The sequence below is a fragment of the Nelumbo nucifera genome, chromosome 5 (genome assembly GCF_055504915.1).
Source record: "Nelumbo nucifera cultivar China Antique chromosome 5, China Antique-T2T, whole genome shotgun sequence".
Classification (NCBI taxonomy): domain Eukaryota; kingdom Viridiplantae; phylum Streptophyta; class Magnoliopsida; order Proteales; family Nelumbonaceae; genus Nelumbo; species Nelumbo nucifera.
The window spans coordinates 71,439,112-71,452,308 of NC_142653.1; the positions used below are offsets into that span (position 1 = coordinate 71,439,112).

The 13,197-nt window shown below is 42.3% G+C and overlaps 1 protein-coding gene across 10 annotated transcripts in view; it reads left to right on the forward strand.

Annotated features, from left to right (window-relative positions):
- LOC104610178 (uncharacterized) overlaps nt 1–13,197 on the forward strand; it is a 98,691-nt gene that overhangs the window by 37,418 nt on the left and 48,076 nt on the right. For all 10 annotated transcript variants that reach the window (XR_016076340.1, XR_002023384.2, XM_010276684.2 and 7 more), the window contains one exon: nt 5,144–5,198. Coding sequence is in view for 8 of the 10 variants with exons in the window: in XM_010276684.2 (XP_010274986.1) it covers nt 5,144–5,198 (55 nt within the window). In the remaining 2 variants the exon portion in view is untranslated. The remainder of the gene's footprint in view (nt 1–5,143; nt 5,199–13,197) is intronic.

Consider the following 13,197-nt stretch of genomic DNA (forward strand, 5'->3'; position numbering starts at 1 on the left):
CTCTTAGCAATAGGAATATTAAGATCATTGGTGACAGGTGAATCAACATTTAAAGGAACAAATATATCAATGGGAGCAAGTGTACCTGGCTGATGAGACGGATCTGCCTTGGGTGAATCCGATGATGTTGGTTGCATAGTGTCAGGCTCCACGGCTCTTGAACTCTACTGGCTCTTATGGCGACGATGAAAAACTCGGAATGGAGGAGGATCGGGTAAAGGAGGTAGTTGAATTTGAGTCATCGCCTGTTTCTCCTCAACCCTACTCTCCCCTTGAGGAGAAACCGAGAAAAAAAGTTGATTCTCAAAGAATGAGACATCAATGGAAACATAGTACTTGCGAGCAATGGGATCATAGCAGCGATACCCCTTTTGAGATAAAGGGTAACCAAGAAAAACACAAGGAATAGCCCGAGGATCAAGCTTACCACGAGTAGGGGACAGGTTATGGACAAAACAACGACACCCAAAAACACACATCGGAATGGTGGACAGCGGGGCTGTAGGGAACAAGAGCTGATGTGGGGCCTTATACTCTAGTAGCCGAGAGGGCATGCGATTGATGATATATGTTGCACACAAGACTGCATCCATCCAAAACTGTTTTGGCACATTCATATGAATCAACAAGCCACGAGCGACTTCGAGAAGGTGACAGTTCTTCCGTTCAGCCACACCATTTTGTTGGGGTGTCCAAGCACAAGAGCTTCGCTGAAGTGACCCACTCGAAGCAAAAAACTTTGTGAGATCGCTATGGAAATATTCCTTCGCATTGTCTGACTGGAAGATATGGATTTCCGTTTGGAACTGAGTGAATACCATGCGTTGAAAATCTTTCACAATTTGTGGCACTTCATCTCGAGATTGCATAGGGTAAACCCAAGTGTATCTAGAATAATCATCAATAAAGGTAATGAAGTACTTATAGCCAGCCGCAGTAGATAGAGTAACAGGGCCCCAAACATCAGAATAAACAATATGAAATGGAAATTCAGATCTTTTATTTCGTAAAGGTAAAGAACTTCTACAATGCTTACTCAACTGACAAGTTTGACACTGTAACTGACTCACTGACAAGGACTCAAACAACTTTGGAAACATAACTTTTAACGACTCAAAAGAAAGAACACCTAAACGACTATGCCATAAATAGGCTTGACTCTCACTTGACGAACTCGTGGACTCTGTCGCCACTAGACCAGCATTATTCTCCAACATGTAGAGACCATCCACCATGCTTCCTCTACCAATCGTCTTCCCCGAGGTCAAATCCTGAAACACACATGAAGACGGAAAAAAAGTGACTGAGCAGTTCAAGGAGTGAGTCAGACTACTAATAGACAACAAATTAATAGGTAATTTCGGAACGTGCAGTACATTAGGAAGAGTAAGGCCAAGTGGGAGAGGTATGGTGCCTCGGCCAGCTATGGTAGAAAAAGAACCATCAGCCAGTTTTACCTTATCTCTTCCAGAGAGAAGTTTATATGTCTGAAACAAATTAGACTTACCGGTCATGTGATTTGAGGCTCCGGAGTCAATAATACAAGGAGAATCAGTAGTATGAGATGACACATGGAAGGTTGTGGCATTACCTGATGTAGACGCAAACGAGGTAGAGGGAGTAGGCCTAGAATCCATCTGGCGGAGAGTCCTACCATACAATTCCAAATGTTCACGAAAGGAGTTGATAATATCTTCCTTAGGGTCAGAACTGGGATGCCTCTCCTGAGTTACCAAAGGACTAGTCTCTGTCGATGCCATATTAGTTGAGTTATACCTTTTTTGATTATGCTGGCCTAGTTTCTTGCCCTGATCAGGTGCTGACTTCTTACCCAAATCTTGTGCCCATTTAGGTTTTCCATGGAGATCCCAACATGTATCTTTCATGTGTCGTGTCTTCTGGCAGTGAGTGCACCAAAGCTTGCTCTTATCATCTGATTTTTTCTGAGTGTCACCCTTTTTAAAACCACCTCCGACATTTGTATCTGAATTTCCTCGGATAGCTAGGGCAACTGACTCCCCTTCTACACCATTCATCACACTTCTTCTGCTTTTTTTTAACTGCACCAAGGCATACACCTCCTGAACTGATGGCAAGTCTTTACTACCCAAGATTTGCACCCTGATGGACTCATACGACAGATTCAGCCCTAGGAGGAAGCAAACACTCATTGCTGAGATACAAGTGACATATAGGCCTTTGCATCTTCATCACACTTCCAATTCACATTTTGATAGTGATCAAGTTCTTTCCATATTGATGTCAAATCATAATAGTACATCGAGAGACTCCTCTCCCCCTGCTTGCAAGTAGAGGATTCAGCTTGCAGTTGGTATATCTTGGCATAGTGTCTCTGCTCTGAATAGGTGGACTTCGCTTGTTCCCATATCTTACAAGCAGTTTTAGCCACATAAAAGTTTACTTGTGGCAGCATTGAAACCAAAAGCCAAGCCATCACCATACTGTTCTCTTGGTTCCACCTATCATGTTCAATACTTCCATACTTCGGTTCCTTCACTCTCCATTGATGTATCCTATTTTCCCCCTAGCAGTGATGTAGAGTTTTATTCCCCTAGACCACTCAAGGTAATTCAGACCATCAAAGGGAATAACAGCCATGGGAAAGCTCATATCCATTCCCCCACTCACTCCATTGTGGCTCCCTGAAATCTCTGAAGTAGCAGAATTCTCAGTCGACATGGTCAAACAGATAATCAGTCCCAAACACCGGACTTAGGACCCCTTCTTACTCCACAAAACAATGCTCCACTCAGTCCACACCCACACACTTGGGTTTAACAACCAGGTTGAGCACAAACAGTACCAAATTCCGGACAAAACAGAGGTAGTATTCGGTAGATTTCAGACCTGTATAATTTTAACTGTCCCAACCTACCAGAATTCTAGAATGTCTAATAGCCACTAAGCAGCAGGAGAGATCCTTCTTACTTATAGTCAAATCAAACCATTGAGAAGACAGGTCATCCTTGACCTACAGTTGTCTTAACACATGAACAAGATCACACGATCCAAAAAAACAGGGGGTATACATATTCGACAACATTCAGCCGCCCAGACTCATGGTTTTCACTCGGCACATGACCAAGGAGGGTAAAGAAGAGAAAACAGGGAGAACTGTACCAGTTGTAGAGCTGTTTTTTCAATCCAAAATCAGATTTCTGTTCCGCCCAGGTTCAGCTAGTTTGTTCGATCTGTTCTCTCAGTAAGGTTGTTCGATCTGCTCTCTTTAATCAGTATTCCCGCTCTGATACCATCTTGACAGTATGGCCGGCCAGAAATAAGAGGAAGAGAAGAGAAGAGAAGAGAAGAGAAGAGAAGAGAAGAGAAGAGAAGAGAAGAGAAGAGAAGAATGAAGGGTTTTGCAATGTAACAGTACAGGCGGCGCCAACCTTTATTTTAATATATATAGGGTGGCAGAAATAACAAGGGAAAAGACCCTTGTGCCCCTGAGTACAATAACAGACATAACAGAAAGAAAAAACGAAATAAAAAAAACACTTTAATTAGCCAAACAGGCCCTAACATCAGCAACTAAATTATTTTAACAGTTGCCAAGCAGTTTTGCATACTGTGTAAAAAAATAGTTTTATATTGTTATTTTTTTTTGAGATTATAATTATAAAATAGACATTATTAAAGAAAAATATTCATTTTTTTTGTTTATAAACTAATTCCTTTTTATTATTTTCTTATTTGTTAGGGTTTAATCAACACAAACATTGCTAACTGCTGTATTGAACCCTCAATGACTTCAAAATCTGAACCAATAAGGGAAGAACTTAAAATTTTGTCTAATCAACACATTTCTTCTTCCACATCTTCTTCTTCTTCTAACTTTTCTTTTCTTCTTTTCCTATAACAAAAATAGGGGTTCAGCCCCTATATTTTTTGGATTTTCTTTCCTTTCTTCTTTTTCTTCTCATAAATATGCTGATTTTCTAGACTTAAACATGAAGTTTATAATTTTCTTATGAAAATTACAGATAGTTATTAAAGAAAGTTGGTTATGGAACCTAGGGAACCACCCTAGGAAATGTGATTTTTACATAAAAAAAATCCATCGCCTAGGTGATGCCTAGGCACCCGCCTAGGCGACAAGGTGCCCCCCTCTTGCCTAGCTTTGCCTTGGCGCCTTGAAGACTATGGTGATCACTTAAATAATCACTTTAGTTATGGGCTTTAGGCCCATTTTCTTTAATGGTTTACTTAGGCATTGTAAGGCCACATAGGCTTGATCATTGTATAGCGTGGGACGGGACCCACAAAGGTCTCATATAAGTCCATAAGGGTCCAGCCTTACACTAAAAGAGGTTAGGCCGAATTCTTTGCCCAGGGGTAGTGAACCCCTGGCCCAATTAGCTTGGACTTAGTTTGGGTCCAACATTTAAACATAAATGATCCTTCGATTCAAGCCACCCTATGAAGACCCAAGGATGATAGACTTATGTAAGATGAAGCCCATTAGGTAATAAGCCTTGTAATGGTCTCTTGCACTTAACCTCTCGGCCCATAATCATCAAAACATTGCTCATAGGGAAGGACCTTTTCCTTGACTATAAAATGCAGTGTGACTCTCTGCTCAGATGGATCTCGGGATTAAAATCTTATTGCAAATCCTTTTCATAAAATAGCAGTATAACATATAAATACATTTTGCAAATCAGATTTCAAATATAGTTGAAATCCACTGCCAATAGTTTAGATTTCCATCAGAGAGAGTGTAAACCATGATATTCACTTTGTCTAAAAAATGGGCCAATCCTATCACTATGATCACCCACTCAAGTAATTTCTTAAACTGCCCCAACATGCCCATATATTCTACCCTTGATGGATCTCACTAGTTGGCATATCAAAAGCAGTTCAGTCCAAGACCTAGTGAAGTATCATAATCAAGTATGGGGTTAAATGCAATTTTCTAGTTTTGCCCATCTATCTCCAAGGTCCAGGCATAACTGGAAATTGGTTCGGATTCAGTATTTCTTCCAAACACCCACTGGCTGTTTGAGATGGCCTTAGTTGTTATGTTTATCTTTTTCATTTATGTTGAGTTTTGAAATATGTTATTTGACTTATCCATTTATATCGAGGCATTGAAATCTGATATTTTGATCCGTTCTAGGATCCAGTAACAAAGCAACATCGGGGGATAGGATTTGTTACATATGAAAATCCAGGTATTTCATTACTCAATTCCAAAGGTTGTACTTAATAAAATAGTACTTATGGTTATGGAAACTGTTGTGATAATATCTGCTTTTGGACATGCTACACCTTTGACAACGGGGAGACAAAAAAGAAGGAAAATGTATATGGTGATTCACATTTTTGCTTTACATCTTTCACCAAATTTGTTGTTAGAAGTGGGGCGAAAATTAAGTTTCAGAAAAATCTGTGGTGGGACAACAACAATCTTAGGACAGAGTTTAATGAAATAACCTCTGACTAGAGAAGGGTGCATCCACCTGGAACTCCTTGTTTGATCAAAGAGTTTGGTCCTCTGAGCCAAGAGGATACTTTTATTATTTTTTGATAGTAAAAATAAAACAAAATTTCATTAAAAAAATAAAAATATTACATCCTATCCAGGTGTTAAGGCAACATCCACATGCCAGCTACTCTAACAGAAACATGTCAAATACAAATCATAAATAGACTATCCAGATTATACATATGAAACCCTTTACTTCCAAGCTTATCTCTAGAGGCCTCTTGAAAAATTGGCCAAAATCTGATTAAACTAAGATCCAGTCTGCAAAAATTCCACCCTCACTCCATCCAGCCCTACATATTTGTAAGCTCCCACCTCCACTGCCCTTCCACCATTTGGAAGCAAATTGAAGTTGAAAACACTTCCAGCTTCACTCCGGTCTTTCTAAGGACCCTTGAATCCCAGATGATAATGCATCTCCCGATAGACCACTAAAATTCATTCTTTATTCTCAGCTCAATAGGCTCCATCTTTGTCTCTTGCAACATCACTACCTCTAGATTTTGTTTTCTCAGAAAGATTCCTTATAACCATTCTTCTTTCATCTCTCAGGCCCCTAATCATCCATGATATACTAGCTTCAACTTCAACTTCAACTTTAAACTCCACACTCCCTCTAAGCTTTAGCGTTCTCCCTCTATTCTTCATCAGTTATTCCTTCCCCACCCCCTCTTCTCCTTCCTCCCATGCCTCACCCCCTTCCCTGACTAAATTCTTTTTGATTTGCTCTTCTCTTCTACTTTTCTCAAATTTTTAAATTGCCTTCCTCACTAACCCTTCCTCTCTCAGGAAGAATAGGCCCAAAGACTTCCCAACCTCCACCTACCTGTCAATCCACAGACAGTTAATACTCACTTTCTCTTCTCAGTGTTCTTTTCAGTTTCGGCCCCTTGTCTCTCCTCTTCTCCCTTCCCTGCAACCGCTTCACTCTTCCTTTGAACCTCTGTTTCTTTCCTTTCAACCCCAACCCCTGAAGTTCTTCACCCCACCTTCCTTCTCTTCACGTTATCACCAACCCCGATGGTGTCAAAGAAGTTCAATATGTCCAAATGTTCTTGAAAAGAGGAGAAAACATTTTTGTCATTGTCTAGTCAATGTGTATGAGAAGAAGTGCATCCATCTATAACCCCAAGTTTGATAAAAGAGTTTGGTCCTTTGGAAAGAAGTTGTTTCATTTGTATATTATCTTTTGGATTCTAGATAAACACCTTTCTTTGAAGAAAACTTAGAGTACAAGATTATGCATATGGAGGATGGATTTTCACCAGTGTAGGAATGGAAACAAAAAAGAATTCAAAATTTGAATAGAGGCATAAGTGTTTGTGATGGAGAAAACAAGGTCAAGAGGACAACCAAAAAATTTTTTATTTTTGAAGGATAAATAGAAAATTAATTAATCTGAAAAAGAGGTATATTACATATCAGCGGGTTGTCAAGTTGACATACCAACCAAAAGCTAGACAACTCAAACTGAAAATAATTCTTAATTACAAGGATGCAAATTAAGAGTACTCCAAAAATCTCTAAGAGATCTACTTTGTTCACTTTGGAAGCCGCAACACCTAATCTGATATCAAATTACTCATTGCTGCTACCAGAAGATCAATGCTCTTTGACTTGTCTTCAAATACCCTTCTGTTCCTCTTGTTCCATATAGATCAGCAGACTGCAAATGGAATGCAGCTCCACAGGATTCTAGCTTTCTTACTTCCTTTGAGTTTTGTCCATTTGGAAAAGATTTCTGCTGGAGATAAAGGTTGGAAGACACTCACTCCAAACAAGAAGGAGAACTTCCAAATCAAGTTTGCTACACTTCACGAGAAGAACAAATGAAGGACTGTCTCCTCCCCCATGTTGCATAAATAACAGTAGGTTGCCATATGAATTGTCTTTAGATGGTCAGTAGTAAGAATGTTGTCATGCTCTGCCAACCAAACAAAGTCCTCTACCCTTGGAGGGGTACCAGATTACCCCCCACACCTTTTATCTGACCTGACTCCAAACTCTCTCTTACTAGTGCCTTGTAGAATGACTTCACTGAGAATCTTCCTTCTTTGCACTCTTTCCACCATAAACCATCTCCTGTGGACCTAGAAGTACCGATGCCTTCTAACTTCTCCAAACTGGCTGCTCCCCTCTCCACTCGTAACACTGATCAATTGTGATTTGTTGTTCAGTCAACCTGTATAATCTTGGACAAGCTGGACAAGCATCACATAGTTTCCCTATCCCGAGCCATTCATCTTCCCACAACCTAACTCTAGACCCATCTCCACTTTGAATCTAATCAAGCCCCTGAACTCCTGGTTAAATCTCATGATTCCTTTCCAAACACATAATCCATAAGAACTTCTTACTTTTCTCGGTTCCCACCCAAACCCTACCACTCCATATTTTCCAACCACCACCCTCCTCCATAAAGCTTCCCTTTCTCTCTCTTGCCCAAATCTCTACAGCCATTTCCCTAGTAATGCTTTGTTAAAGGATTTTATCCTTCTGAGCCTAAGCCTCTCCCTCCTTTGACCTACACACCTTTTCCCACTTGACTAGTGAAACTTCTTGGACCACCCAGCCCTTCCCATAGGAAATAATCCTTTTGAATCTTCTGAATTTTCACAGCCATCTCCTCAGGAACCTTTAACAATGAGAGGTAATAAGTTGGTAGGCTAGAAAGAATACTCCTTTTGAGAGTGTTCTGCTTCCCAATGAGCAATACCTTGGCCTTCCACCTGTCCAACCTCCTCTCCACTCTCTCTATAAGAGGCCTCCAAATGTTAACCACTGCTGAGTTAGACCCCATCGACAGCCCAAGATAGTGAAAAGGTAGCTCCCCAACTTTACTACCCAACAGCACTGCAAATTGTTCCACAGCCGCCCTACTTAGATCTCCCGCTCCTATCAATAAGCTCTTTTCTAAGTTCACCTTCAACAAACTATAGTTGTTAAGGCGATACCTAGGCGATAAGGCACCCTTTGAGGCTTGCCTCGTCTAGTGGCCAAGCAGTTTTGTACTTGTTTGCCGAACTGAACCTGTCAAGTGAACAGAGAAGAAGAGGAAGAAGAAGAGGAGAAAAGAACTGTTCGAATGGGCATTGTTCATCAGCCAGCCCTGTTCACTTATATAATAACAGTACATAAAGTTACATAAAAGGACCAGGATGCCCCTGATTAGTGATGGGACACCTAGTCAAATAAGACACTAAATAAAAATAGGCCCAATAACTAAGGCCCATTAACTAAAGACTTAATACCCAACCTAGACAAGAGGATAACAAAATATCAGCCGAACCAACACTCCCCCTCAAGCTAAGCATGGATGTCAATCATGTTTAGCTTGCCAAGTAAGTCCAAGAATTTCACTGTGGTTAGCCCTTTAGTTAAGACATCTACAATCTGCATCTCTGAGGGAGTGTAAGGAATGCAGAGTTCTCCTGAGACTATTCTTTCTCTAACAAAGTGACGGTCTATCTCAATATGTTTTGTTCTGTCATGTTGCACTGGGTTATTTGCAATGTTGATGGCAGCCTTGTTGTCGTAGTACAACTTGAGAGGACACTCAATCTTCACTCCCAGTTCACTAAGAAGAATCTTAAGCCACAACAGTTCCGCACACCATGAGCCATAGCCCGATATTCAGCCTCTGCGCTAGACCTGGCAACCACATTCAGTTTTTTACTTCTCCATGTAACTAAATTTCCTCCAACAAAGGTGCAATATCCTGAAGTCGACTTTCTGTCACCCACAGAACCAGCCCAATCTGCATCAGTATACCCTTCAACTTCAATTTTATTGTTTTTTCTGAACAGAATCCCTTTCCCAGGGCAAGATTTCAAATATCTGAGAATCCTTTCTACAACTTTCATGTGAGGAATTTTTGGATTGTGCATGAACTGACTGACAACATGAACAGCATAAGCAATGTCAGGACGAGTGAGGGACAGGTAAATTAACTTCCCCACTAGCTTTTGGTATCTTTCCTTATCAGGGTAGTCCTCTCCTACCGACTCCTGTAGACCATGGTTTGGTTCTATTGGAGTATCTGCTGGCCTGCACCCCAACATGCCTGTCTCTAGAAGGTCAAGGATGTATTTCTGTTGACATATATAGATGCCCTCTTTGGATCTAGCAACTTCAATCCCTAGAAAGTATCTTAGTTGACCCAGGTCTTTGATTCCAAATTCAGTAGCTTGGACCTCCTTTAACCTTTTAATCTCTTATCATCCCCAGTAATTACCATGTCATCTACATAGACGATAAGAGCTATAAGTTTCCCATTTCTCTTCCTTATGAATAGGGTATGATCTGCCCCGCTTTGAGTATAACCACCTTTCTTCATGGCTCCACATAGCTTCTCAAACGAAGCTCGAGGGGACTGTTTAAGGCCATATAGTGCTTTTCTCAGTCTACACACTTTCCTGCCAAAATTCATAACCTGGTGGAGGATCCATGAATACCTCCTCATGTAGATCACCATTTAAAAAGGCATTCTTCACATCCGGAGCAAATGTTTCTTTGTAGTCAATTCCTTCCTTTTGAGTAAATCCCTTTGCTACGAGTTTAGCCTTGTATCTTTCAATGGACCCATCCTCCCTATGCTCCACAGTGAACACCCACTTGCATCCAACAGTGCCTTTCCCTTTTGGTAGATCTACTAATTCCCAAGTCCCTGCTTTCATTAAGGCCTTCATTTCTTCATTCATAGCCTCTTTCCACTTTGGGTCAGACACTGCCTCTGAGTACCTAGTAGGAACATGCACAGAAGAGAGAGCAGACACAAAAGAACAATAACGAGGGGACAAATGTGAGTAAGACACAAAATCAGCAATGGGGTGTCTGATAGTACAAGAACGGGTAGACTTACGAAGGGCAATCGGAAGATCCAAGTCAGAGGAATTGATAGGATTACCTTGAGTTACTGAGACAGGTTGATCTGAGTCCAATTGGTTGCTGTCATGAGTTGGAGGACTCTTCTTCCTTCTATTGTATGTGATTCTGATATCTTTCTGTTGCCTGCTGGAGTCTTTAGTAACATTTGCAACATCACTAGTAGTAGCTGGGCCAATGGGAGCCTCACTAGATTCACCTGGGATACTACAACTAGGAGGATCAAGAGGAGAGGATGGAAGATCCGAGGCAGAGAGGGGCACAAAGGAGGGAATAGAAGGATCAATAGGAGGGTCCTCTTCCATCCCACTAGTCTCCCCCTGAAGAGGATCCAGGGAAGATTGAAAGTAGGATTGAGACTCAAAGATCACCACATCATTTGTGACATATTTTTTCTTGGTGACTGGATCATAACACTTGTATCCCTTCTGAGTAGGAGAGTACCCCAAGAAAATTCCCTTCGTAGCTCGAGGATCCAATTTGGTCTTGTTCGGATCCTTGACATGTATGAAACTGGTGAGATACCGCTAACCTCGGAAGCCCCTTTGAGGGTGGCTTAACCTCCTGAAACAGAAAATGGGGAGGAAGAAGAGAAGGGAAGGTAGGAAAAGAGGGATGCAGTGAAAGAGAAAAACAGGGGATATTCATTCATTCCTTCTTTAAAAGAGTAGGGCCTTATATATCTGGCCTACAGGTGTAATCATAGAGGGATAATCCTCTGATTGGCAGAATAACTAACTGATAACAAACTCTGGGAAATATCATGGAGGGAATATCTTCTGTCGACAGAATCACCCTCTCTGTGTGTAACTAATTCTGAGGCTCTGTTGCCTGTCCCTGAGGCTCTGTCGCCTGTCCTTTCTGCTTCCTTGAGTACTATTGATGGGTAGTGGCCTACTCCACTCCCTGTGTTGGGTTAGGGGAAGGTATTTGGGTCCCAACAATTCCTCCCTCCTTAGCATTGACCTTGCCCTCAAGGTCTAGGTTCGGGAACCTCTCATTCAGCCTGAGATAAGGTTCCCAAGTGGCGTCTTCTGGGGGCAGCCCGGCCCATTCTACCTTGGCTTTTGGTACAACCTGCTCACCTCGTCGGACCCATCGAAAATCCACAATTTTGATGGGCTCTGTGTAAATGTCCCCTTCTTCAGTGAGTTGGGGTAAGCTAGATGAGGTAGGAGTATGATTTCCCACAACCTTCTTGAGAAGAGAGATGTGAAACACTGGATGAAGCTTCGAGGTAGTAGGGAGGTCCAATCTGTAAGCAACAAGGCCCACTCTTTCGAGCACCTTGTAGGGCCCATAATACCTGGGAGCTAGCTTGTGCCAAGCTCGTCTTACCACTGAGACCTGGCGGTAAGGTTGGAGCTTAAGGTAGACAAAATCACCCACCTGAAACTCTAATGGGCGGTGGTGAGAGTCGTAGCTGATCTTCATTTGTTGCTGGGCCTTTGTCAAATTGGCCTTGAGCAGTCTAAGAATCTCGTCTCTTTCTAGTAGGCGAGTCTCTACTTCTGCCACCTTGGACGACCCATATTCATAGGGTAATATGGGAGGGGGTTCTCTGCCATATCGGGCCTTGAAAGGTGTCATCCTTGCAGCTGACTGATAAGTTGAGTTGTACCAGTATTCTGCCCACGAAAGCCAGTGAGCCCATTGTCTAGGCTTCTCCCCTATGAAGCATCTAAGGTAGGCTTCTAAGCATCGATTAATGACTTCAGTCTGTCCATCAGTTTGCGGGTGATAGCTGGTGGATGGGTGTAGTCGGGTTCCTTGCAATCTGAAGTACTCCTTCCAAAATGAACTTAGGAAGGCAGGGTCACGGTCCGAGACAATGGATCTTGGTGTTCCATGCAGTTTCGCCACGTCCCGTATGAAAATGTCGGCCACCATCGCTGCAATGTAAGGGTGAGGCAAAGCAGAGAAATGGCTATACTTGGTGAGGCGGTCAACCACTACCATGATGACCTCTTTTCCTGCAGAACGAGGGAGTCCTGTGATGAAATCCATGGAGAGGTCTTCCCACACTTGCTCTGGAATCTTGAGGGGTTGTAGAAGGCCCACGGGTGACTGTGAGGAGTATTTCTGCTGTTGGCAAGTTGGGCATTCTGATACATAGTGCAACACATCCTTGTGCATTCCTACCCAATGGTAGTGGCTGCTGAGTCTTTTTAGGGTCCGTAGCACCCCTGAATATCCTCCCAATGCGGAATCATGATACAACCTTAGCAGTTCAGTTTTGTGGGTGGAATTTGGAGCAACCACAAACCTACCCTTGAAGAAAAGATCAAGCCCCACAATTTGGTAACCCGGAACCTGAGAAGGGTCACTTTTCCATCTTTCCCTGATGTCTTGCAGCTGTGGATCAGATCTGGCTTCTTGCCGTATAGCTTCAAATAAGGGAAAACTGGGCTGAGAACAGGTTAGTTGGGTCAGCTCTTCTACCCGTGATAAGGCATCAGCTACTTTGTTGGCAGGCCCAGGTTTATACTCGATGTGGTAGTCAAATCCCATTAGTTTACTAAGCCATTTTTGCTGCTCCGGGGTGTGCACCCTTTGTTCTGCTATGTACTTCAAACTTCTTTGGTCTGTCCTGATGATAAATTGGCGTCCCAATAGGTATGCACGCCATTTCTGTACTGCCATTACCACGGCCATCATTTCCTTGACATAGGTGGACTGATTTTGGTGGGCTGCTGAGAGAGCTTTGCTGAAATAAGCAATGGGTTGCCCCTTCTGCATCAGAACGGCCCCCACTCCGACACCCGATGCATCACACTCTATCTCAAAGGGTTGAGAGAAAT